A 27,556-nucleotide genomic window follows, 5' to 3' on the forward strand; every position below is an offset into this window, starting at 1 on the left:
ATAATTACAAGAGGCAATAGAATAACACATATCGTGTATGCTACAAGACCTTCATACACAAAAAGTCCTTCTGTTCTGGGGGGGGAACAGGTGCAGTGTGGGAGTTGCAGTCAGTCATCAGATCTCAGGGTCTTTGTGGAGGGTGGGGGGTGGCTGAGTGCAGCTGCCACATCCCAACACAATCACTTGCAATTCCATACCTCATGTGTCTTAATTTATGTTTGCCTGTAAAAACTGGTTCCCATTATGTTCATAAATGTTTGTCTTTAAGCTGTTTGGCTTCTATCTTGATGATTGTGTTTTCAATCCTGTTTTACTTCTTTATTCCCTCTTAATAATTAAATAAAAATAATTTTAAAATAAACATAATCACTAGAAAATATAACTGCTAAAATAAAACTAGAAGTTGTTTCTTAATTATTTTCTACATGGTGTGGTCATATTTTTTCTTAATCTGCACCGAATGACCATCACAAAACCAATAGTTGTTTTTCTCCTTGACAGAATTGTGCATCCAGAAGACAGCAATATCACCCACATTTAAAACTTTGGCTGCGTCTTCAACTATTTTATTTATTTTTATTTTTTTAAATAAAGGCAGGACCATGTAAATTTGTTGTGTACCTTGTGTGAAATTGTAAACCAACGTTTAAAACTATCACATGCACACTCACTAAAAATTGAGAGAAAGAAAACTCAATTAGACAGATTGTGGTGGCAGGAAGATCTGAAAGAGAAAACAGTGTGATGAATCAAAGCAGAGCACGTGGGACACAAGGACACCCAATAATCAGGTTTTAAAGAACTGACAAGTGTGAATGATGGGTAGGAAAATAAACAGAGAGGAGAGAATAAATGAGTAGGGAGATAGAAACTTTAATCAAAGAAACCTTCCGCTTGAAAATCTGTGGAAACAGTGGTAGTAATCATCCACATGGAAACAAGCACAAAGAGGAATAATTGAAAGTGAACAAAGTGCCAGTTTGCTTTGGCTGAGGTCCATATTGGTGTGGCAAGAGCCGGAGAAAAGAGAAGGTAGTGACGGAGGAGAGCAGTGGAGGAAAAGCAGGGGGAGGTCTGAGGACTGAAATGGGAGGCAGCATTTCTCAGAGGAGGGAAAAGTCCCTCAGAATGGGAGAGGAACTCTTAATACCCAGCTGCCCTGGAGGGAGAAAGAGATCTTAAGACCGTCTCGAGGAAGATGAAGGAATATTTTAGCCCTTCTGACTGATATAAACTACCCACATTGTCAGCTACTTTACTCCCATAGGCTTTTTCCCACCTACACCACACAGTGGCAGGTGGCCTCAGATCAATAGATGTGGTAGAAACCATTTTACCTGACTGACAGAGGTTTGGATCCTCCCTGATTGCTTGAGCAGGCAACAGAGTTAAGAGCTGAAGCTTCACTTTGCTGAGAGACTGCACGCCAGGCACGAGGCTCCCTACTCCTCCCCTCTACCACTCTGTCTTTTACTGGGCTCTTGTCCAGAGAATGACTGGCCCCAGCGGACCTGAGAGGAGGATCACACACTGAAGACACAGAACAGCAGCTCTTACTCTGCAGACTGGGATTTTACAAATCAGCAGCTTGAACACCTATATGAGATTCAGAGACTGGATTGTAATTTTTTCACTTTTTTTTTCTTCTTCAGATTATGAACAGTCGAGCAAAAGCTTGCACTTGCTGACAGCTAAAAAAAAAAAGAAAAAACAGACGGACTGACATATGGACAGAGAGCAGTGAGCACTGCGGCGTGAATGTAGCAACTGGACTTCTCTTCTCTCTGGTTGCTAAGACCAAACAAGGATAATAGCCAAAGCACTATCCTTTCTACCAAAGGTAGTGGGTGGATGCAGCTTTCAGCAGGCTGCTATAGGGGAGAGCAGTCACTGCATAGAGGCTGCCTGTAAAGCTGATCGACAGAGAGGTGATTCTGAGAAAATACTCTGCTACCTTCAACTATATTCTTTTTGAATACTGAGGACTATCTGCTGTGTTTACTGGAAATATATACAAATACCTGTGGAGTTTCAACATTTTTTGGACTTTGCTGCTGATGGACACAAAGCTTCTTTAACCTAATGCCTATAAAATGCTTATCTTAGAGATCATGGCAGGATGGATAAGGTCTGTAAAACTGTCACTGATGCTGTTGTGTCTTATTCTGCTGGGAATGGCTCATGCTAAGCACAGTATATACCCAAGGATACGACTCTCCCACAAAGGTAAAAAATGCACATACTCTGTTTATGTTTTATGTTCACCTTGAGCATTGCATACATGTGCGGTCTAAATTTAATATTTGTGCTGCTAAAAAAAAATATAGATTAACAGAGTCTTAAGTGAAAGTGATTAGTATTTATATTGCAGTCCACTCAGAATGCAAACTGAGAGGGGGGTGGGTGTAACAGCATTATTTTAAATAGAGCCCTGTTACTGACTAATTCTGAATTCACATTTAAATAACACAGGTTGATAAAAAAAAAAAAAAAAAGTTTTTTTTATGACTAAAAAATAAGACTTTCTTTGGTTAGAAATAGTAACTATAAGGCTATTGGTATGGACAGTGTGGTTTTCCACACAGACTCTCCCTCAGACAGGATTAGCATTGAAATTTAAGGTAGAAAAATGTTCAGTTGCAGTTCAAGTACTGCTGCACATTACTGTTGATGAAAGACTTTAAAGTTGGTATTTGATTAGATTCTAATGTTCAAAACTAAAAGATTCTTTCATATCTTCTTTAAAGGAACTATTATTCTTTCACCCTCTCTCATTTAAAATGTGATATAAACACACACACAAAAAAACGCAGAAGTCATATATATATATATATATATATATGAGTGTGTGTGTGCGTGTGTGTGTGTCTTTTTTTTATTTGTTTTACACACAACTGATGCTTCCGTGGCCTCCTTACAGTTTGTTTTGGTCTCTTAGCCATGGTGGCTGACAATCCACAATGTGGCTTTCTCTCATGCCATCCTGGCGGAGTGACGGAATATATTTCTTTTTCTTTTTGAAATTGGAATATGTCTGTGAGTAAGAGACAAGTGTCTGTGTGCTTGTGGGTGTTTATTTGTATATGGAAGTGGGTGATTTGGATATTTGGATGTGCATGCACTGGTATGTGGACTGATTGCTGTGTATCTCTTTGACAATAATGAGGGTTTTTATCTTTGTAGATAAAAACTCTTGAGCAAACACTGTATTTTTCTAAGTTTCCTTTGATCTCTACAGCAACAGGAGGCGATAATTCCACATAAGCCTGTTAGTCATGGTTGGATATAGGTGTGGAATTTGGATGGTCAGTAACTCATACATATGCACTCAGAGAATTTAATGTGAGTTGACGAGTCTTGTCTATCGATGGGGAGTTATGTCGACTATGTAATACAATGTATTGCAGAATTCTTTTCCACATCAACAGTGCAATTCAGGGCATTTCTGAAATTAAGCATGCCTGCATCCTTAGTCAGTATTGCCACATAAACATCAGGTGTGGTTATAGCTTTCATCTATGATCCTTTTTTTTTATCTACCTGAGGGCAGAGCTGCCATGATGATTGACATCCCTGACTCTCGGATACATGTTCTGGCTAGCTCAGAACACCAGGAAAAAAAGCAGTTGGATCCTATCATTATGGAATGATAAACATCTAAGTCCTAATACATGCCTTATGGGCTCCGCCAGTTATATTTGCACACATCCGTCGGTTCACACAAACCCTTGCAAGCAGACATAGTTAAACACACCAACACAAGCAAAATTGTGTGAATTATTTCCGCAAGGCAGATTTGGATGCAGTTCAGCACAGATGAAGAGAAATATGGTTCTAAGTATTCATCCATAGGCTTGTGAACTATTACCATAACATCTGGTACCAAAAGAAATGGGGCAAAAAATTCTCATCTTTGAATGACACCATTGTTAATTTTGTCAGTGCTGATGTATTTTTAACCTTCTCATCAGGAGGGTCAGCTATAGATTGGGATCACTAGTACGGTCAATAAAATATGATGTCAGCCATCTCAGTGTCTAAAAACGGTCACACTGTGCAATGTTTATCTGTTTTTATTGCACATTATATAATAGTAACATTGCATATTTTTATTGTCTTTTTTATCTATTTAACATGTTTTGTGTGGATGTCTTCTCTGGTTAATATTATTTTGAGTGCCTTTTAAATAATTTCTATCAAGGCCACTGCTTTATTTTTTTTACACTCCCTTGTAATTCAAGGCTGTTATGTTAATCACACAGAGTATTGAGTTACAAACTTTGAAACTACAATGTCTTCACAAAGAATTGACCTGAAGCTTTGGCTGTCCAACATCCAAAGACTTTAAACACATCCCCAAAGATGTTAATACAGCTTAACTGCTTGAACATTTAGCCAATCAGACTTATTAAATAATGGGTTTGTGCACTTTGAAATGCCCCTGCAGGGATATATGTTCACAGTCCAGCAGAGATAAAGAGACACTGTTTGCTTTGTATTATTTTCATGCTTTTGAACACAGCTCCATATGATTTAAATTTGCATCATTCAGGTTTCTTGGCAGCTTATTTGAGATCACCAGGCTACAGAAGTGAAATAAGATCTTGTTTTAGAACAGCCATCAGTTTTGCTGTTAATGAAGCTGTGGCACAACTCAGCATGTGTCTGAGTATCAGCAGGCTGCAGGGTGGTGTTCAGGCTCAGATTTAATTTGCTGCCTCTACAGCCATGCTATAATGTTACCTAAGCTACTGAAAGTGAGACGTAGGTTTTAATAGTTACAAAGGCTTAAACCTTAAATGAAAAACATTTTATAGTCTAATATTGAGAGTAACTGACTTAAAAAGTGTCCTTTGCTTAATAGAAAACATCTTCATGATGTATTTGTTTAGTTAATTTACTGAAAATGCTGGTTATTTTGCACATGTAATTTACATGTATTGACGCCCAAAGTATTTTAGTATTTGCCTTTATTCAGTTATTTCAGTTTGATCAAGCTAGGTTTCACTGGAATAAATTCTCATATTATAAGAACTTTGAATAAAATACCAGAGCATCAATATTCTAAACACTGAAATTGAAAAGAAAAACTACACAGATATGTCACCAAATTTTCTAACTGTAGTTTTAAAACAGCTCATCAGTCTTGCACAGCGACATGTTCAGCAAAGTAAGTGCTGCATTACTCTGTGCTTCAAACGATATTAAAAAAAATCTCAGATTACTCTGACATGTTCTCTGGTAACCTATTCAGAGGATGTGATGACACCTTTACACAGTAACTTTACACAGGTTTAAAATGTTACTGACCCATGCCTAGTCATGGCTCATATTTAGTCATTTCATCAGTCAATTTGACCAAAACAAGATCATAAACAAGGCTGATGGATACAGAACACAAAATTTCTGTAAAATTAATATGAATATCAAATACATAGTGTTGAAGTGATTTTCTTACCTATGTAGTAGAAGTAGATAGAGATGAAATGTCTACATGGGACAATGAAAGTAGGGGTATGAATTGGCAAATGTGTGAAGTGACCCACAGCCATTTTCACTCTGTTAATTAATTAATTTGTTTTATCTATCTCTTTGGTAAATTAGTTTTTGCGAATATTCAGAATATTTTCTCTGTACATTATGGTTATATTTTTCATGTAGTCTTATTTTCAGTAGTAGATCCTTGATAAAAAAGCTTTTGAAATGATGAAACATTAGCATAGATATGGACATTTCACCAAACCTAGCTGTTTAATGACTGCATTTTAAATTAACATCATCATTTAATAAATAATAATCTCACAAATACTGTGTATGCCTAATACATAAGCGTTATGTAATATATATGTTCATGTATCCATTTAGAATTTAATTTACTTTACTAATTACTAATAATTTCTAGAATGCTTGAGGCCAGAGCTCATATGTATTTTATGTGTTTGCATGTGAACTTATACATACTTTATCTAAAATCAACAAATAATGGTGCAGATACAAAAAATTATCTGATCATGTTGGTAGAAACACTGAAGGCCAAAGCAGTGGATGTGAGGTTTTTGTTCTCAGCATTTCTGATAAAACTATGAGTTCGACAAAAAAACTCCAAGGTACATAAACACAGGGATTAGTCGGGTGGCAATTACAGGTGTGTGAAGCCTCTCTTTCAACTGTAATTTTAGACCTCCCTCTCCTGAGAACAGAAAGCTGTCACTATATATTTTTTACAACCCCCAGACCTCGGAGCTGTAGGTAATTTGGGGAAAACCAGTATGCACAGAGTAAAATTAGGGTGGGAATTTCTATGACTCATTTCTTCTAATGTGGCAGGTGAGGAGTCCAATTAACTTTATTTCATTCATGAAAGTAGGCCTATGATATGCACATCACCTTGAATAAGGTCTAAATGAACAGTGTTTGTGCACACATTTAAACCAAGCATGGAAAATGGAAGGTAAGCCGAAGTTCAGACAAATACCAACTACAGAAAACAAAAGTCATAATTTTTGCCTTCTCCTTTGTCTTCCCAACTCAGCTTTGTGCCCTATTCATTTTGTGTGTGTATATCTCAGCATCACCTTCTCCCTCTGTGTTATGTTTTTGCTCTACAGTTTGATAATGAGATGTCCAGAGGGGGAAGCAGCTGATGAATGCCTAATACCTTTTCTGACCTTTTCACTGTGCAGAGAAAAGGAAAAGGAGTACAATTTTTCCCCATAATAAAGTATTGGGGGGATATTCATGTCTTCAAGAAGAAAGCTGAATCATCTACATTTGAAAAAGCATTAAAATTGACAAAGGATCATCGGGTGGAAGTTGTTCATTGTTGGAGTGATGCATCAATGGCAGGCATTATGCTTAATGTCTGTGTTGTTAAATTTGTTGTCACTTATAATAACTAAATCTCATCAACATCCACATCATATCAGATCCACATAATAAAAATGTGGGAAAAGTCACCTAAATGTCTAAAATGTCATGTCATTACCGACAGCAGACCCTGGCTGACATTGATGTGAAAGATCATTCCTGCACATTCAGACAGACTGACTTTCATTGGTGCCATGTAAAGAGGAGTCCATCAGTTTTCTCTAAAAGAGCACAAGCACCACACTGAAGTTTGCCAGAGAGAACACAGACACCCAAATAACTGGAATAATAATTTTTTTGCAGAAATTAGCCTTAAAATGAAAGGCTAGGACATCTGAATGAACAGAATGTTTGGCCAAAGACATAATTCCAGGAAAATAATCTTGAGCAAATTGCATGTTGAAAATACACTCCTCACATCATGTGCATGACTATTGCAATGTTTCAGAAAATTGAAAAGCAATGTCTTGGTTTCTAAAAACTGTAACAACTCAGAGAAACACCATCTTTACCACTTCTCCCATCCTCCATATGGCTTTCATTTTTCAATGTGACATCATCTCCCTTTTACACAAGAGAATGTAAAAATAAAGAGCATACCATTCAGTCAGAACACCCAGATACACCCTCATGAGCTTCATGGTTTCAATCAGATCTCTGCGGCACAAGACAAGGTCTACTTGTTCATGTTTGCACCTTCAAACACTTCATCACCCCACTCAATCTCTTTGTGGTCTTGCATGAGTCAACACACCCAATAGGTAACCATAATTGAAAGCACATTTAGCTGGAAGTCTGAGAGCACATAATCCAAGTTTTATTTCTGACATCAGTTATGTACTAACCACTCCCAAAAGGTGGAATTAAAATAGAAAATCTCACAGGCTTTAAAGGTATCTGTGGAATGATAATCATGAAGCATGGTACGGTGGTTTTGATGGTTATACCCATACCTTGAGTTCTACAGTTTGAATTACAATTTTTAATGTCTTTTTGCAAGGAATTTGAATATTCTTGTTGCATCTGCCTGGGCTCACCTTTAATGCTGAAAACACAAAGGTGAAGTTCTGAAAAACACAAAAGAGGTTTTGAGGTTTCATAAACCACAACCTCCACTGTGTGTTTTAGGCTACACTTAGATACTGCTAGAGAGCCTATGCCCATTGAAATTTAATACTCTCCAAATGTTGCAAAGTGGCGTTTTGCAATATGGGTAAAGAAGAGATCAGAATGTTTATTTTAATTTTACTTAGGCAAATCTACTCTAGCATCTGTCATTGCTCTGCAGACAGCTGTTGAAAATCCCTGTCTTGACGCAGGCCCTTTTCGCTGTGATTTCCTTTTGAAATGGGATCAGAGTGAGGCCATGTGTCTCCCTGGATCAGTGGTTGATGGAAAAAAAAAGCCAGCTTCCCCTTCTTGGCTTTTCGAAGGCGCAGGAGCCTTCACTGGTTACAGGTGGTACAAATGACAGGAAATAGATTAAAAGGAATGGGAGAAATTGGAAATACCCGTCTTTTCCTTATTCACTATGATCAGTGGCTGTCTGTTTTAATGACAGAGAAGAAACTTTCAAAATACTGCTTTGAATCATCTGTGAGTCTGACTGTGTAATCAAGAGATCTACCTGTTGCATTTTAGTAACATTGATTACCTATAATTACTATAATGGTCACATGTTCTGTTTCACTTTCTTACAGAAGGCAAGCACTTTTCTTTTTGTTCTCTTTTTCTTTCTGTGACTCTTAGAGCAACGAAACAAATCTGGTACCACTCCTTTTCATGACAAAGACCTGCATATGGAAAAAAAGACTTGACTCCTGTTGTATTTAGTTCAGTACTTTATATAGTCATCTGAGTGAATTGTTTGAATTGATGGAAGCAAACTTCCAAGAACAAAGAGGTGATTGTTTGAGACCAAAGTTAAGAGCGGTGTCCTTGATACAAGTTCAGCTCAAGTCAAAGAGGAACCAGAAAATAGAGACATCTGTGTGTGAGAGAAACAGAGAGCTGTTCTCTCTCCCTGCTTGTGTGCGAGTGTGTGTGTGTGTATTCGATAATTACAGGAAGCATGTCTGAGCCTTGGCAAAACACAACTGCCACATCCCTTCTGTCTATACCTCCTAACCACCCAGGACCTAATGCAACTCAAACAAACAGTCGCAGTCTCTAACTTAGAAATTTTATTGGCAACAAAATATACACAGTCACCTCCTCCTCTCTGGACACCTAATCCCATTCTAAACAAATAAATGTCTGCACTGACTGAAGTGTAGTTGCTTTGCATGATCTACAGAATTAGAATAAACATTCTCTCCATCTATACCAAAGATCATGTGTCACTGAAAATATACAGATCCAAGAACAACAAATCTCACAATTACTCCTTTTAAACCTGCCCTGCAGGAAACTAACCTCATTTTTTAGGAAGTTGCTGAATCTTACTTTTGTCATGCATTTACACATGCATAGCTGAAAGTGTTTTGTTAGCTTTAAAATGATTTTCTAAGATATTACATGAATCCCCCAAGTTTGCAGAACCAACCCAAATTGAAGCAACTACAGGTAACCTGAGCACAAAGGCCAATGTGCTTTAATATGCCTGAGGTCTCACAGGAACTTATAACACACACCAGATTCCCCTTTTTTCTTTTATGAGGGAACTGAGTACAGCCCCATCATGTGGAAATGAAAGTCTTTTAGGCCAACTCAAGCCAGAGGAAGGGCACACCTCTGGTGGTTTAGGGCTTAGTTTATATCCATCACCCATGACCTTTCAGAAGCTTAAAAAAATAGGGAGGGCCAGTTTGCCAAATCCAGTCAGTAAAAGAAAATGGGGAGTAGTACAAAAGTACATTAAAATGTCTCCTTGATATGTTTTGATGAGTGCATGTGTGTTTATTTAATGACATACCCCCAATGTGCAACTGGTTCCATGTCAAAGTGGGAGTGGCAGTAGATTTGAACTAATGACTGAAATAGAGACTGGTGCAGTTTCCTGACAGATAAAAGAGGTTTCTCACAGTTAAAAAGACCACAAGACGAGAGCAGAGTAAATCAAATATACAACATCTTCCTATAATGATGTCCTGCTGTTACAGTCTCTTTTCTGACAGAGTCTTAGACATGGGGTCATAATCAACCCTTCAGAAATTTTATGGTTTGCTTTGAACTTAGTATGCTTTCACATTTAATGGGAAACACATAGCTAAATTCAAAAATAAGATACATTTGTGCAACATTCAAAGATAAAACTTAAACATTAAAATCTCAAAGTCTCACTCTCACATGGTCAGAAATAAAACAAAACTAGGTATGATGTGCAAGCATCTATCTTTCTATCTAATGAGAAAAAGTGGTCATACAGACATATTTGAATAAAAATGTTTTATTTCTTAATTGTAAATTGATTATACTTTGACTTGCCTAGGACATGTTCCTTAATTATAATGTGAATGTTTGATGACAGTTTCAACAAGTAACCTTTCTGTAAGGAAGATTAAATAGCACTATATGCTGAGATAACATAACTTGATGTAAAAGCTATAAACCTGTTTTAGAAATCTGTAATCCATAAGGACTGAATGACAATTATTGGCATCAAAAATTATATGTGATTGTTCCTCAGAATGTTGCACATTTACCCTCATATGCAATTCATAAAATAACACTGCATGAATGTTCATGCAGAGCTCTGGCAGATGAACAGGACCTGGATCTTCCAGGGACGTGGAGTGCCTCTTCAGCCCCAGACCATGCTGTTGGATGAGAGCCACCAAAGGCTTTATGTTGGTGCCAAGAATGCTTTGTTCTCCCTCAACTTGGACAGAGTGAATGCTCACTACAAACAGGTGGGCTGAGCTTCTTCTGTTTGTTAGGTTTCAAAATGTTTAGGTGATATACTAAAACTGGACATGTACATGTGTGAGAACAATTCTCAGATTTGTGTTTAGAATTAACATTTTTACTATACATGACTTATATTAATATATTTTGAAGGATTAATGTAGATAGTTATATATATTCCATGTCTGTCAAATATGCAGAAAAAATCTACTGTTGTATACAAAGTAAGTATATTGCTATACTACTTTGTTCACAACACAACTAGTGGAAATATGTGGACACTGTGCTTTTCTTTCAGATTAACTGGGCGAGTACTGAATTTCAGATAGAGGAGTGTATGATGAAGGGAAGGGAAAAGGTAAGGAATGTTGTGGTAAAGTTTTGCAAAATATTTAATATAGCAAAATGTCTACTTGACAAAACAGTTTCTTGATGGTTCACCATGAAGGCCTCAGTCTCCTACACGGCTGTCACAGATTCAAGTCCCGGCCTGTTGACCTTTACGACATGCTTTCCGTCTCTCACACAATTCACCTTCCTGTTGACTCAGCGTCAAATGAAGGCTACAAGAGCCAGAAGAAGAATATGCATCTTGATGATGCTCATTTGTGATTAAAAGTACCTTTTGAAAAATGACAGCCTTTATGCAGTTATTTGTTATTAAGACTACATTTCTGTATCAAGATGTTCTTTATTGATCTGATGAAATATTCTAATTTTAAAAGTCATGCATTTTTCAGCTGTGTGACCTGTGTGTAGTTGGGCTACATAATGTGTTTCACTTAGTGCAAAAGTTCTTGACATAAATAGATTTTTCAATAATATTCTATTTTATTGAAGATACCTATCTGTTCAACCTACGGCATTGATTATGCACTACAAAATGTTTTGCCCATTTTATGTTCACATTATCGCAACCTACACCTCACCCGTGGCACAATGTTTACTATACGATTCATGTCTCTATCTTAACAGCCTGAATGTGCGAACTACATTAAAGTCCTGCAAAAGTACAACCAGACTCATTTGCTGGTCTGTGGAACAGGAGCCTTTAATCCCATCTGTGCCTTGGTCAAAGTGGGACACAAAGGGCAGGTGAGTGATGAAATAGAACAAAAAGGCTGACTATTTTATTGTAAATAGTGATATGATATAAATTTTGTTGCTTGAACCCAAGCTGGAAAGTTCTGATTATGTTTCAGTCTGGAGCTTTTAAAACACTTAACACACCTTGGACTGCTGAGCTATTAAACACTGCCCATTCAGTATTTATTTACTAGTACATGTATCCAGGTGCTTTGCACAAAGGATGTGATGTGATGTGATGTGGAGATGGAAAAGACACTGAATAAGGGAAAGAAAAAAAATATTTTTAAAATAGATATATTGGTATTTTGCACAGACCCCTTGTTCATATTTTTAAAGGCTGCCATCCCAACTGTACAAGTAAACAAGGAGATCAGCCCAGGTGCTGCTTTCTGCAGAAAGAAAATTTCAGACTAGAGAAGAATGATTTATGTTTACTTCAGCCTGTGAGTAGCACTTGCTTGTATTTCATGAAAAGTGATGTGCAACCGAAACTGACTGCATACATCAGTGCCAGCATGTATGGACAGAGTACGACACATATTTCCCACATGTAAAAGCTAGACAGATTAGTTTTGTGTCTGCAGTGTTTAGCCAGGAGAGAGGGAAAAAAGCTTTCCACCCTGCACACAATCTTGTTCAATAGGTCATCTAAACAACACTTAGCCATCATTCAGCTCAGGAATGTTCACTGCTCAGCATAACTACATCGATATGGATGATTAATGGGAGTATTGGAAACCCTTCAACTGGACTAATCTTCACAAATCTTAAATGAGGCATATGATATTACATTTAGGTCACAGTAGGGATCAGCTCTGAGAAGAATCATATTTATGTTACCATACATTACAACATGACATACTGATATTGATCAGGTCAGACACTGGCTGATGAGTAGTACATTAACACCTAAGACATTATAAGTAAATAAAAATATTCTTTTAAGCACAAAACAACACTGGGGTGCATTTGTGTGGCAATTTTAGCTTTACTTTCAAGAGATCACCCTCCATGATGGATGTGTTAAGCACAGAAACTAACTTGTGTTGCCTCCATGTAGGCAGAGCACAGTTTAGCTCTGTGACTTCTCATAAATCAAGACAGAATGTGGCATTGCAACATTGAAATGTCAGTAACTGTAAAGATGTTTGAGGTGGCCCACAGTGTGAGTTGTGGCTCTCTATGGAGATCATTTTGTGCGTGTGTGTGCACACTTCAGCTGCCTGCAGAGAAGATGAGTGTGGATTCTACATCAATGAAAGGACAGAGTAAAGCTGGATATACACTTCTTTGTGAAAGTTGTCCTTTCGGTCATCCATCACTTTATTCCTCATCTCCCTCTTCTCCTTCTCCATCCATCACTTTATGATCCCTCCTTTAATACTTCCCATTCTTTCATTCCCCACAACCTCTTCAGGGATTGGTCTCACTTATGCTGGAGGCTCTACTGCTTAGAGCAGGGTTGTGACATTTATGTTTGTGAACATTTTCATGGAAATGATTAAGTTTCCATTTTTCTGTTTTGCCCTCAGCAAACTATGTTTGCTGTTGAAGAGGAGAGTGTTTCGAGTGGGAAGGGACGCTGTCCATTTGATCCCAACAGTTCTTGCATGTCAACACTTCGCAGTAAGAATTGAATTATTTCACTTCTAATTTCACCATCAATTGTGCGAAATGCGCTGCTTTTTAATTTCAGTCCACTTTCTACTAAGAACTATTTGCCTTCTTAACAGTAAATACTGCCACCTTGTGGTTAACATCTTATCAATACTTCCCCTTTTTAGAAAATGTTTACATTCTTTCTCTCTTTTCCACATTAATTAGGAGGAGAGCTCTATATTGGCCTGTATACTGACTACTGGGAGAATGATGGTGCTTTGTGTCGACTTAACAACCACACCTACACACGCACCGAAAGAAACGACAGGCAGCAGCTCAACGGTTGGTTTCAAAGTAGTTCATGTCAGTGAAGTGTATGGAAAATAGGACATAGTTTGTTTTTTTTAAGACAGATAATCTGAAAATTGTAGTGTTCGTATGTTTCCACTCCTCCAGAGTAAATTTTAAAAAATTACATTTTGCTTCAGCAGAAGCTGGAGTTTGTCTGCATCACCTGTGCACATTGTTGTTCTTTGGAAGTTGAACCTCAGTGCCAGTCTTAAGTTCTTTCTCAGTTTTAAACTATGTTTTTTGAAGAATTGATCAGTATTTATCAAAATTTACATTACAATTACCTCCAGCAAGTTTTACTGTGCCTGCTGAAGAAAAGTATCCCCGCAGCATGACGCTGCCATTGCCATATTTTATGGGGAGGACATGGCAAATGTAGTTTTACTACACACAACATTTTGACTGTATGATGAAATGAATAATTTAACTAGGTTTTATTTTGGAATGTCAAAGTAAAATGGGATGAATATAAATGCACATCAGAATTACAAATATCACACTGTTGTTTGTTGGTCTGTCACATAAACTTCTAATAAAATACAATTAAATTTGTGGTTGTGATGAAGCCAAATGTGAAAAAATTCAACAGGTATTTCTACTTGTACAACATTTTGTTAAAGAAAAACAAAAAAACATATTCATAAATGTGTTTGCTCTAGTCACTGCATCACTGACAACTTTTTTCATTCTGCTTTTTCAACAATACAACATTCTTTCTCCAGAGCCCAAGTTTGTGGGGTCAGCAGTTATTCCAGACAACAATGACAGAGATGATGATAAAGTTTACTTCTTCTTCACTGAGCGGGAGACTGATGGAGAGGGAGTAAACCGGGGAATCCTTACCCGCATTGGGCGTGTGTGTGCGGTGAGAATGCCTATGCCGTAGAAACGTATTTGAGCATAATTCAGTCAACTCCGACATGTAAAATTACAATGTGAATCTCTCAGAATGACCAAGGAGGACAGCGAATGCTGGTAAATAGATGGAGCTCTTTCCTGAAAACTCGCCTCATCTGTTCTGTGCCTGGACCAAATGGCATTGATACACACTTTGATGATCTTGGTAAGAATACAGCAATATGCCTTAACTGCCATCAGAAATGGAAGTCAAGGTCAAACATCAAAACTCACTTATGTCTGTTTTCTTTAAGAGGATGTGTTTGTGCTCACAAAGAAAGATGAAAAAAACCCAGAAATATTTGGCCTCTTTAGCACAACTAGGTGAGTAGAAGATGCCTTCAGAATTGCACATACATTCTCCATCAAATAACTCATAACACCTTCTTCTACAGTGCCGTGTTTAAGGGATATGCTGTGTGTATGTATCACATGGAAGACATAAGAGCAGCCTTCAACGGACCATTTGCATACAGAGAGAAACTTGAGCATCATTGGACGCCTTATGAAGGCAGAGTGCCGTACCCTCGACCTGGATCTGTGAGCCTTGATTCTTTTATACTAGATATTTAATAGATGTAATTACCAGATTCACTCTCAACGCTCTCCATTTCACCCAGTTTGTGTTCACAATAAATGTCTTGTCAAGGGAACATTGTTGAAAGAATGTTACCCAGCTTTTCTAAATGTCCAACTGTTGTAGCTGCGTCAGCAGTTCACACTAGGATAGTCTGAATATGACTAATGAATTTCTTTTTTCTTCATGCACTGCCAAGTGCTGACACAGTAATTAGACATCTTTTGTCTGCTGTTAAATCTCCCCTACTGTCTTTATTTCTGTCAAACCATCTCACTAACAGTGTGCCAGTAAAGTGAATGGTGAAGGCTTCTCCAGCTCAAAAGAGTTTCCCGATGAGGTTTTGCGGTTCGTGCGCTCTCATCCTGTGATGTATCGTCCCGTCCTTCCACATCACCACAGACCTATTCTCCTGCAGTCAGAGCCAGGCAGAAGAAAGCTGACCCAGATTGCAGTAGACAAAGTACAAGCACAGGATGGACACTACCACGTTCTCTACATTGGCACTGGTAAAGCACACCGGATCAGATACATATTTAAACTCAAAACATTTTTTGATTTTAACAAACTGTCAGGACAATGTAACTACAGCATTTACATTACATCGTCTATAAAACATTGGAAAGAAGCAAGAATACAATTTAAGATTAACTGTTTTCTGTTGTTAGATGACTCTGTGGTTTTGAAAGTTATCACCATCTACAACAAAGACACAGACACAGTAGAGGAGGTGCTGCTGGAGGAGCTGCAAATTTTCAAGGTAGTTCATATTTTATTTAAAAAAAAAAAAACTTTTCAAGCTAAATATATATAAACTGGTCGTGGCTGTGGTGTTTGCCTGACTTATTGAGATAGGAGGTATATGTCTTACTTCAGAGGCACATTGTCCTGAATAATGCAAAAAGAGCTTTTCTATTTTGCTTGCCACAAGAACTAGAATATAACTATGAAGTGATGACATGTACAAATTAGCTACTATTTCAAGACAAGTTCAGCTATCAGATAAACTCCTGAGGCATGTGCAGTCTGCAAGACAGAACAGGCTTTACACTGAAAGGAAACTTAGTTTGATCATTGGCCTCTCTGACAAGCATGTTTTACATACCTTAGCAAGAAAAAAGAAAAAAAATTATGTCACTGCCTGCATGAAGGAGGACAAAAACTCATAATAGGTAAATGTGTGGTGTGTAAAGCAAACACAGCACACTTCACACACTTCAGACACTTCACAAGACCAATTTATATTCAGGACAATTACTATTCTAGTTAATGATGCTGTGTTGCGGCATAGAGCAAAGAGGTGTGTGTGTGAGTGTGTTTGACAGTTCTTAGATTTTCCTCTTGGCTCTGTTTGGAGCTCAATATTTTTCATCGATTCTCTGTCTTATGTTGTAACTTTTTTCGTCAGAAACTTGAAATAGATCACTAACAAATACTAAGGGACTTATGAGAACTGACCAGGAGTTCTAAGCTTGCGATAACTATGAGATTTTTATGGCCAAAAAGAACTTTGTTGTTGTTCTTACCACCTCCAGCATGAGGACGCATTCAACTGTCATTGTGAAGTACGGACCGGTTCTAACCTTTCCAATAAATACAGCAGTCCTGTAATGACCTCCAAGGTTTGTTAGCGAACATTAGTAAACAATCGGCGACATGAAGAGTAAAAGTCACATTCCCAAGTCAAGGATAAGTTGGTATGTTTGAGCAATCAGTAGTTATAGACCCCGTTTCTAGTCTTACTGATCACTTAGAGCTATAGACATACATTAGACACAAATTCACCCAACAGCACTTGTTCATAAACATAGATAACCAGGATCACAAAAATTAAGCATCTTGTTTATCAGGATATACGGCAAGAGAGGAAGTTGGAACCACAGCCACACCAAGTTTGAAGCAAAGTAAAATTTTAAAACAATATCTCAAGCTTTTGCACTGTCTCATCCATCTTCTGTAAACGGGAATAGCAGAAGAAGAGCAATAAGCTGGCTATTCTCCATCAGTTAGATCAGACATATCTGATACTTTCAAACTTTCAAAATGCAGACAGCATACCAATTTTCCACAAAGGATGAAAACACACTGGACCGCTGCTGAAGAGCACATAAAAAAAAGAAAAAACATGTGTTCCCACATGTAGCTTTAGGATTTCCCAGTCTCTCTCTGCTTCATCTCATTATAATTTATAAACACAAAGTGGAAACCTCAAATCCTGGGGTTAGAACTGTTAGAAAGTGGATTGAACTGAATGAAACTGATATAACAGACCTACTTTGACTGCACGGTCTGGAGTGTTTTTGTAGTTGCAACAGCTTATCTGGACAAGCTACCTGAAACTGTTGTGATACATCAGTTTTGTGATGACATGTTGATGCAGTCTAAAATCCTTTGCTCTCTAAACTCTAAAGTTTAGAGAGCTATATTCAACTAAAGATCTTTTACATGAAGGCTTACAGCAGGAAGATCAGGGCAGTTAAGAGCTAGGAGCCTAAAGCGATAAGATAAAAAGCAGCTTCTCAGCTAATAATCCAGCAGTAGTTTGAAGGAGCCTGAATAACATTCACTACAGCAGCCCATCTCCCATCACTGTGATGACAAGATCCAACTGGATCACAACCTCACCAGCTTCTTCTCCACGTTTGAAACAAAGCCATACTTCTTCTGTCTTTTTCATTCATACAAACAGAACTACCTGCACCTCCTCCCATTTCACCCCAAGTGTGCAGTTCACTTGGAACTCCACAAGAACATAAATAGGTTTCGCATTATTCATTTCAGTTTAGTCTGTACCGCTCATTCCACTGAGTTTGCATGCCCAATGCAGGGGAAGCACAATATGTTAGGATACCTCACTAGAAACAATACCAGTTTACAGAATGGTGCGCCTCCTCGTGAGCAAATATTGACAGGCATGCACTTTTCAGCACAACACCTGTTTAACTCAAAGCTGGTGTTGAGTTTCAAGGAACAGGAGTGGGAGGGGGAGGCGAGGAGGCAAAGAGGCAAGCACTCTCCCCGCTGACACAGCAGAGACACGGACAGAGACAAAGCGCCGGCAGGAAAGCTTTTGTTTAAAACGGTAGAAAAATGTCTAGGTGCTGAATCCAGTCATGGGGAAATGTGTGGGTGTTAAAATGCTCACAATCCCCATGGGTGGGATCCCTGTAGCACAATGAAACACATGGACTGAGATATCCTACAGTGATTTAGATCAAATCACTCACATGCTATAATGGCTTAGATCTATCCTATTTAAATCTCTGACAATACTTGAAAATTATGATTCGCGGATTAAAACTTTAGTCTGAGCGAGCACATTGCACAGAAGAATGGTCAAAATGTACAAAGTTGATTGAGACATTACAGCAAAAGCACTTTTTAGATTTGTACTTGTAAAGCATGTAGAAAACCATGTAATATTGCTTTTCTAGAACTTTACCATAGCCTACTATTTTGTACGTCTGCATAGCAAAGTACCTCAACAAAACATGCTTTAGTTTGTCTTTGTAAAATTACAAGAGCTATTATTGGGACCAAAATTAGATGCCTGGGCTGTAGCCAGTTTTGGTCCACTATTCACAAAATATTTATTTTACTCTTACTACAGTACATTGATATGTAGGTAATACTCCAAGTCAACTGGTAGGAATCGATGCATTATCAAAAGAAAATGTTGCCTTAAGAGAATGACTTCATGTTGTTCCTGAAAAAACACAATGACTTTTTTAATTTTCAAATACTTAAGTTGTAAATTTTTTATTTACTTAAGTCCATAAAAATTTAACAATCTGAAAATGCCTCACTTTATATGGACCTATGAAATTTATGTAAAGTTCAATGTTTGTAAAACACACGTTAATTGGAAAATATCTAAATAATTCATTGGAGCCCTAGCAGACTCAGGCCCCTGCATTGTTATTGATTTTGCATGACATTCTACATATGACAACTAGCTGACAATTATATGTTTCTGATAGTTTTAAGATACATAAATCTGGATGACAATTATGAAAGAAAACCTAGAAACATTTTAGAAATGTCACCACTGTTTGTTTGTATTATATCATGACTATACTATTCTATTAAACTTTCTTTCCAGGTTCCAGCTCCAATCAAAGAGATCATAATATCACCCAAAAGGGTAAGATATCCTATCAATATTTAAGGTGCATCTATATGCAGTTGCAGAGTTCTGCCACAAGATGACAACAGCGGAACAATATGCACAAGACAGCAGCGAGACTATTTAAATTACTGCCAGCCTATTTTAGCCTCTACCTCTATTTTTGGTTAAGTGCCTCAGTTGGATGAAAATAAGACAAAACAAACATGCAAAGATCTGATTCCAGATGAACTAATTAGCTGATGATCTACATCTTTGGTTCCACAGCAACAGATGTATGTTGGGTCAGAAGTCGGTGTTGCACAAGTCAGACTGCATCAGTGTGACCTCTACGGTTCAGCGTGTGCAGACTGTTGTCTGGCTAGAGACCCATACTGTGCCTGGGATGGTCTCACCTGCTCCAGATATTACCCAGCTGGAGTTTACACCAAGAGGTAACAGTTCCCACACTAACATAGCAGATGAAACAAAACAGTCGCACGATCATCTAATTGCTTAAAGACAAAAGATTATGATCTCGGTTTACCAAATCATTATAACTGACAGACATGACAGTCAGATGTTATGTAACACCTATCAGTATGCACTTGATCCACCATCCCTCGCTTTCATCTTTCCCTCCTTCCCTTTCTCACTTTTAATTTCTGTTTTAGTTTCTTTCATCTATCCAGCTTTCATCACATGTTAAAAATGATTCCATCTTTGGGTTTCTTTTTTGCAGCAGACGATTCAGGCGACAGGATATTCGCCATGGCAACGCTGTACAGCTGTGCAATGGGCTACAAATTGATGGTTAGTGAATAAAATTGCTGTGAAATGTGTTTATACATGTGTATGGGGTATCAAGAAAGACTGCGCAGCAAAAAAAGAATGTCTTCATTGGAGGTTACCGTACGGTCAGTGTGCTTATTCCATGGCAGAAGAAAACAATCAGCTTTACATTAGCCGCAGAATGAAAGTTTGCTGCAGTCCAATGCCATCAGCCCTACCTCTCAGTTTTTTATTATATATATCTGTGTGTGTGTGTGTGTGTGTGTAGATGAACAATGGCAGAGGGCTAAGGAGAGGCTAATGTACAGCATTGAGAGCAACACCACTTTACTGGAATGTGTCCCTCGATCACTTCAAGCTAAGGTCCTCTGGTTCTTGGAGAAAGGAGGGGAAAAACATGAGGTAACTATGTTCTTTTTTTCCACTAATATTTTGGTATATTAGCTGCTTAATAAACTTTGTACAACTTATTTTTCTTTTAGTGCAGTGGTATTATGTGTCTGAATTTCAGGTAATACATACAGCTGCATTTTCATAAATTACAATTTAAAACTTAAACAATTTATATCTAAATTGTACATAAGAAAATGTAAAAATGAATTCTGTATTATGTAGATTCTTTACATACGGTGTATGATTATGTATGTCAAGTATTTTGTTAATTTTGAAAATATTGTCTTAGCTAATAGAAATTCCAAAAATAGTACAAAAAAAAATATTTTAAAAGAGAATTTTAATAAAATTTTAATAAAATAACATCAGCGTAATTAAAAGTTTGACAACTTATCAGTATTGATATAAAAATCCTATCCTATAAAAAAATCCAAACCATTAGATTAAAGATTTTACTTTTTGTGATATGTACTCCATCGGGCAACAGAAATAGTTCACATAAAGCATCAGCCATCATATTGAGTGAGCTGATTAAGTGCCACCCTTCCTTGTCTTTGAATGTAAAATAGATTTTTCAATTATAATTCTTCTTGGGTGAAAAGCTAATTCAGTAGTAGTGCCATGTATTTCTGTATTTCCCTCATTTGAATAATTACTCTCTTTTCCTTTGTACAGGTACGAGGCGATGAACGGGTCATCATGACGTCTCACGGGCTTCTGTTCTTACACGTGAGGAGCTCTGACGCTGGCATGTATGTGTGTCAGACTGTGGAACACGGATATGTGCACACATTACTGCGGATCAACCTTCATGTGCTCCGAGAAGCGATTCTTCAGACGGCAATGCACAAGCCTAATGATGGAGACGGAGCTTCAGCTCAATGTCATTCTATCCTAGTCCCTGCACCTGCCCCCAGCGTCAACCCTCGATTTCTGCAACCACCCTCAGTCCCAGCATCTAACTCCAGGCTCTGGTACAAGGAGTTTCTCCAGCTAATTGGTTACGGTGATGCTCAGAAAGTGGAGGAATACTGCGAGAGAGTGTGGTGCTCTGATAAGAAACGCAAAAAGACCAAAAGGAAGTATGTTTCTTTAGGTGGTGAGAAGAAAGGAAAAGGAAAGGGAGATGAGAACTCCCACAGATCTCCCAGGCACACTTTTGACACCTGAAGATAACATAAACTCACAACACATAAACACACACAAGCACACTGTGTAAAGTTCATACTCTGTGTTTGCACCATGTAAAAAGTATATGCTGTACGTTCAACAAGAGCTGCAAGAGATAGAGTAGCAGATTGCCTTACAATTGTAGCCGCATTTACCACTGAGGTCTTTTATGGTTCATTTAAAAGTCACATCTTGTCTTTTTCTGTGATGTAACTCTATTATTTGCTGTAGACCCTGGAGGAACTCACAGACATCACCATTAGCACAGAAAAGAGACTCTCATGGGAAAAGATGGACAAAATTGTGTAAAGTTTCCTCTGATCAGTGAGAGACGCCATGTAGGCTGATCAATCGGGACCCTGCAAGACTGCTTCTTTAAATCTCAGCCTTTCTCAGCAACTTTACTGAGTGACAGTAATGACATTTTCTGTAAAATATGAGAAAAGAAATAATAATGTCAGACATAATTTTTTAGTTGCATGGTAAATTATTTTCTTTATTTTTACACTGAGCTATTTTTGATGTAATAATGTCAAAACTGTAAGATAGATTGTTGTTCTGCTTGAATAACTCATAGCCTCATGACTATGAGTTGATGGAGTAAAACCGTAAGCAGTATGTGTGGTTATAATGTTCATTAGAATACACAGTTTAACAAGATGTTTACATGCATAGTATATAAAAGACACACAAACCTTTTTCATTGTGTACCTGTTGTCTGATATGAAATCAGTTTGAACTGTTCCTGTTTTAGTTCAATTACAATTACCAAAGTTAGTTTTATTTGCTAAATCTTATAATTTGATAATAATAATAATAAGATTTTAAAGATCATTTTACATTGCTTTCTTTAAATTCAGAAGTTCACTTAAATCTTCTTAGTATTTGGTAACAAAATATTTCATCTGTATAACTTTTATCAAATGTTTTGAGTATTTATCAGCAAGCTTTTCACTACAGTTTGCCAGATTTGACAACTTTTTAACAGGGCTTGCAAAGTCCAGGCTTTGTCAAATTGTTTAAAGTAATAACATCCTTTGTGTGTGTAAACTTTTGACTTTGAAGAAAGTAATAAATAACAAGAAGAAGAATCTGGCACTTAGCAACTACAACTAACTTTAGAAATCATAAGTTTATTCTGATTGCATAATAGGCAGTAAGAACATTTGTTCAGTGTCATATTATACAGTGTTTGTATTTCTCTAGTATCAACTGCTGCAATGCCACTGTCATGGGTATTTTGAGGCATGCTTCATATATAACTTTGCCCCCCAAGAATACAAATACTATTTATGCACTTGTAAATCCTATTTCAATACATAAAAAATTATCTTACCAGTGGATTTTTTTATTCATCTGGTACTGCTGAAGGTATAATCAAGTGACTTAGATGTGTGTATTGTGTTTTGTATTTGCTTTGAGGTTATTTCTGTGTAGATCTGGTTATATCTGTGTAATCAAATTGTAATTTTTCCTTCTCTTCTGACTTTTTGTTCCCCCTATAACAAGTCCTGTTTTGACTGACAAACCATGTGATGTTGCAGATGAGAGGCATAGCTATCACAAATAGTTAAATCTCATTTTTCTTGGGACAAAAAATAGAAACAAATAAATGTTTCAGCAACCATTCAGGCATGTCATTAGGAAAACAGAAGAGATATGAATATTCATTTGATTCTAAGATGATAGAATGAACCAGATGTTTTGCTTGAAAGCTTGTACTAGTTGTGCTAATTTCTTTTCTCAGTTTGTGCATTATTTATTGATTTCTATATTGACTATTTTGACTGCAACGAAGGGGTGTTCATAGTGTGGTAAGACAACTGTTACATATCTTTCAAAAGCTTATATCAGCATTATATTCCTTAACTATTCCAGTGGTAAAACATCAATATTGTGAAAATTGTGTAGATTTCACCCTTAAAATGCCTGCAATTAAAAACAGGACGACTTTTCTTCTTTGCTGTTACCTGGTTTACAGAAAGAATTAATAAAGGATATTCTAAGCTCATGCACACATATAAAGAAAAAAAGAATAAAAACATGTTTTACATTCTTCAGTGTTCCCATTACAATATCTACAAATTATTTAAGGTTTTATTTGGTAAATGAACAAACAAAGTTACCACTCGCATATTTATATAGATCTTTTAGTTACTGGCTAATTTCCAGATCCAGTCCTTATTTGGGCTCTTCTCTTAGAATGGATAACAAACTGAATGAAGGACAATGAAAAAAAAAATCACAAAATACAAGTACTCAAAGTAAAGTAAAACACCAAAAATGAGACATGAGTGCACATGTGTTGCTTAACTATGGACAGATTTCCAAAAGAAGAAATAAAAATAAAAGAAACCTGAACTGCTCAATATATCTGTCTGGCAGACAGAGAATACAGAATGAGTAAATATTTACTAACATAATCACATAATTGTGAAGAAGTCAATACATTTGTGCAGAAATGCAAAGAGAAGAAAAAACAGAGTATCAATAATACATGTGATAAACTAAACAATAATAATAATAATGCTTAGTGACACTGCATTTGTAAACAAGGGAGATGATTTTGTTATCAAAAACATCTAAGAAACAGTTCCTGTTCATGACTAAGCTATAAAGCCATAATTCTATGTCACGGATAGAATCGATGTGTGCAAGCAGTCTGCAGAGTTTAAATTTGAAAGTTTCTATTTTTTCGTCTGTAGATATTTCTAGTTTTGTTAAGGTTCAAAAGTCTCAGTGTTGGATGAGCTGCTTATTCAGAGTTGACTCTGGGCACATTATGTCAAGCTTGACTTTGTTTCTCCTCTTATAGGCTCATCACGTTTGTCGGACAACTTAGAGACTTTACATTCCTGTTGCAAAAGAAGAGATAGAATCAATGTAAATGAACTAAATCCATTTTGTAAGAAATTTACATACAGTTTAAAGAAACAAAAGAAAAAACATATGGACTGTCAACAACTAGTTGTTGTAGGGTCCTAGAGAGCTCTCTGAGACCTATAACTCATTCATATTCTGTCTTGGTCCACCTGAGTCGGCAGGGTGCTGAAGGCATCTGTGAATGAAATTCACGCTGCTGATTTATTCCACATGGCTACCATAGCAACAGGCTCTGAACCAGTTCAACTAGCTTCCTCTTCAAAGCTCCCTGTTTTCTCTACATCAGATTTAAATACGATGAGATACATAGGTCTCTGGAGCCAAAGGTCTTTGTTGTTACTGAATATGCTCATTCTAATGTACACAAATGGACTGATTGTTCTGGTTAGGCTCAAGATTGCATTTGACTTCTTAGACGATCTTCTCTTCCTGTGCGGCTGGCCTGACAGCCAGCTTGTATGACTGATAAAACGCTACTTTGAATGTGTTACTCACTACATGTCATGAGGAATTTATGAAAAACTGTGAGAAGATGCAAGCATCATGTGATGAAACACTATTAACCTTTTAACCAACCTACACAGAGATTAAGACATCAAAGGTCATTTCATTACGAGGCTTTATCATGTTTCAGCGGCTGTGCAAAGATTATTCTTCTACACAGGAATAATCCCCACTCAGATCTGTTTATGTCAGTAGCTTTTGCACCAGAACGGTTTATTAAAAGTGAAAATGACACAAAAGAAAGGTGAAATTAGAGGTGGTGGAAAAAGAACAAAAAGAAACTGATCTCTAAAAAGCTTGCAGCAGTTCATACTTGACTGCAACATCACTGCGTATTTCATTGCAACAAAGTAAGAATAGTGAAGCAAATTAAGTATAGATAATCATCTGTCTAACTCATTCTCCTGACTTTTTTTCCTGGATTGCTTTGCACCTTAATCCCCTCAATAGAACTTAATCAATAGGCTTATTGCACTTTGTTGTGCTCAGTTAAACATGTGAAAAACCAAGGGCTAACAAGAGGAGGCTGCCATCCACAACACAACTGTCAGGATTCCGGTGTGATTTTGAATGAGTCACTCTCAGAAAGGATCTCCTGGAGGGCATTTCTGACTCTAAGCAACCTGCACACCTGTCAGTAATCACCTCATCAAGACTTTGGGGGCTTAAAGGAGTGTCGGATTCTTTGCTGGATAATTGACCTTACCAGTATTTTCTAGCATTCTCATGTTTCAAGTTTAGCTTTTCTTATGATCTTTTTTAAAAAGATTGATCCTTATATACATTGAATCATTTAATCCTTGTTCCTTGTGCTTCCATTTTCTTCCAAGCTTGTCCTCTGCAGTTCCAGTGCCCTACGTCCTTCTAAAGATATCAGCAACTAATTTTGTGTAAAATCCAGTTTTTTTGTTTGTTTGTTTTTTACAAAAGCAGCTATCTAAATTGACAAATTGTAAAGTGGCACTGAGATTTTATGTATTCCTTATCTGAATATGTCCTCATATTCAGACAAATGGAAGAGCTGATTGTCATATCTTAAGAGAAGTTTGGGAAAACACAAGGTGAAAGCAAACTGTGGTGTCGAATGTTGACCATATTCAAAGGGTAAAGGTTTTTATTGAAGGTGCTACAGAGATTATGGTAAATTTTGATGGCATTGGTACAAGACTGATCATGTTTGGGTTTTCTGAAACAACATGAACATAGAAACAGCAGACAAGCAGCTGTGTGTCAACATGTGCAGTGAGCTATCTTGCTAACACAGCTGTCTCGGAGGTACAATATTTTCCCTTGGCACCCTCCATGTTAGATAATCAGCAGCAGGGGAGGTGACAGTGACCCCCTATGTATGTGTCTGTTTAATCAGCTGTTGTCCATGATAAATGTTTCTTGTTTTTTCTGAACAACTGACACACTACTCCTTTATGACAGAGTGAAAAGAAACGACTCATTCATGCTCAATAATTCACTAAAATGTATGCATATTTGCTTCTTGGCCATTCCTAAGAGAACCTGCGCATGTATAAAAAATGCCTACCCCTCATCCTCTGATGTTTTCCACAGCTCTTATGCCTCACAAGGCACAAAAGGGTTTAGAGAGATGACATGGGCGGAAGTGAGATAGATGGGAGGTGTAGATCATCTGGCTTTTTCCTACCACTGAGAGCCAAGGGAAAACAGGAAAGCAAGAATAAGCCAGTGAGAAGGAAAAAGTGTGAAGTGCATGAAGCAGTGAAGAAAGAGGAGAGGGATTGGGCTGTGAAAAAAGAGGAACATGCTCGCAGGAAGGTGTCTGTTGAGGAGCGTTGTGTTTTATCACCTTGGGGCTTTGCTTAGCCTTTCTAGGGACTTGTAAATTTAGAATTACTTTTCTGCCTATCTAAAATATGTGATCTCAAAATCTGTCAAAGGAAAGAATGTGTCTTGAAATACAAAAATAATAAAGACTGCTTAACATCTTTCATGTTTGCAGGTTTTAATATTTAGGACATATTTTTAAAAAAACATGTCAGAACAAAAAATACAACAAATGTGTCTATTTGCACACACTAAAGTATTTTATGATCAGTGACAGTGATACTTGGGTCATTAATCTGTACGCATGAGTGTGACAAGGTAGATGAAGCATCATTAACATGGATGTAATCACTAGTGTGTCTGCAGGGGTTGTCCACTGCTCTAATCCCTCCCTTTATCCCTTTTGGTTGTTACATCACACTAACCCTTGCACTCTCTCAGCCCTGACAGCTGGCCAGTGTTGTTTAGCAACCAACAGCACATGCTTGAAAAACACTAACTCTAAGATGCAGTAAAAAGTGGGGAATCTAGAAATACATCAGTGGTATACTAATATAATTTGCAAGGATCACAGGATTAAAAAGCAGGACTGTATGTTCTGTTCTTTTCATACCGATACACATTTATATCACTTCGACATTCGACCCAAACCTCTGCATATTTTATTAAACTTTTATATCATG

General features: G+C 37.3%; 1 protein-coding gene across 2 annotated transcripts; it reads left to right on the forward strand.

Annotated features, from left to right (window-relative positions):
* Nucleotides 1–1,169: 1,169 nt before the first annotated feature.
* sema3e (sema domain, immunoglobulin domain (Ig), short basic domain, secreted, (semaphorin) 3E) lies at nucleotides 1,170–23,745 on the forward strand. Of its 2 annotated transcripts, none has more exons than XM_055035426.1 (17): nucleotides 1,170–2,229; nucleotides 10,561–10,721; nucleotides 11,015–11,074; nucleotides 11,692–11,811; nucleotides 13,338–13,431; nucleotides 13,630–13,746; nucleotides 14,478–14,620; nucleotides 14,704–14,818; nucleotides 14,907–14,976; nucleotides 15,048–15,192; nucleotides 15,513–15,738; nucleotides 15,898–15,989; nucleotides 19,332–19,373; nucleotides 19,623–19,789; nucleotides 20,077–20,147; nucleotides 20,395–20,528; nucleotides 21,195–23,745. In XM_055035426.1, the coding sequence occupies exons 1-17, from the start codon at nucleotides 2,097–2,099 to the stop codon at nucleotides 21,687–21,689; spliced, it is 2,385 nt and encodes a 794-aa protein (XP_054891401.1). In that variant the 5' UTR covers nucleotides 1,170–2,096; the 3' UTR covers nucleotides 21,690–23,745. The 2 variants fall into 2 exon arrangements, with proteins under 2 accessions (XP_054891401.1, XP_054891410.1); XM_055035435.1 differs by having other exon boundaries at nucleotides 20,080–20,147.
* Nucleotides 23,746–27,556: the final 3,811 nt, after the last annotated feature.

This window comes from Poeciliopsis prolifica, unplaced genomic scaffold, assembly GCF_027474105.1.
Source record: "Poeciliopsis prolifica strain line A6 unplaced genomic scaffold, Auburn_PproV2 SCAFFOLD001, whole genome shotgun sequence".
NCBI lineage: Eukaryota > Metazoa > Chordata > Actinopteri > Cyprinodontiformes > Poeciliidae > Poeciliopsis > Poeciliopsis prolifica.

Coding starts and splice junctions, on each gene's coding strand:
- sema3e (XM_055035426.1), top strand. CDS start 2,097: ATGCTTATCTTAGAGATCATGGCAGGATGGATAAGGTCTGTAAAACTG. Junction 14,819..14,906: donor TACACACTTTGATGATCTTG/GTAAGAATACAG, acceptor GTTTTCTTTAAG/AGGATGTGTTTGTGCTCACA. Junction 15,193..15,512: donor CGTACCCTCGACCTGGATCT/GTGAGCCTTGAT, acceptor TCTCACTAACAG/TGTGCCAGTAAAGTGAATGG.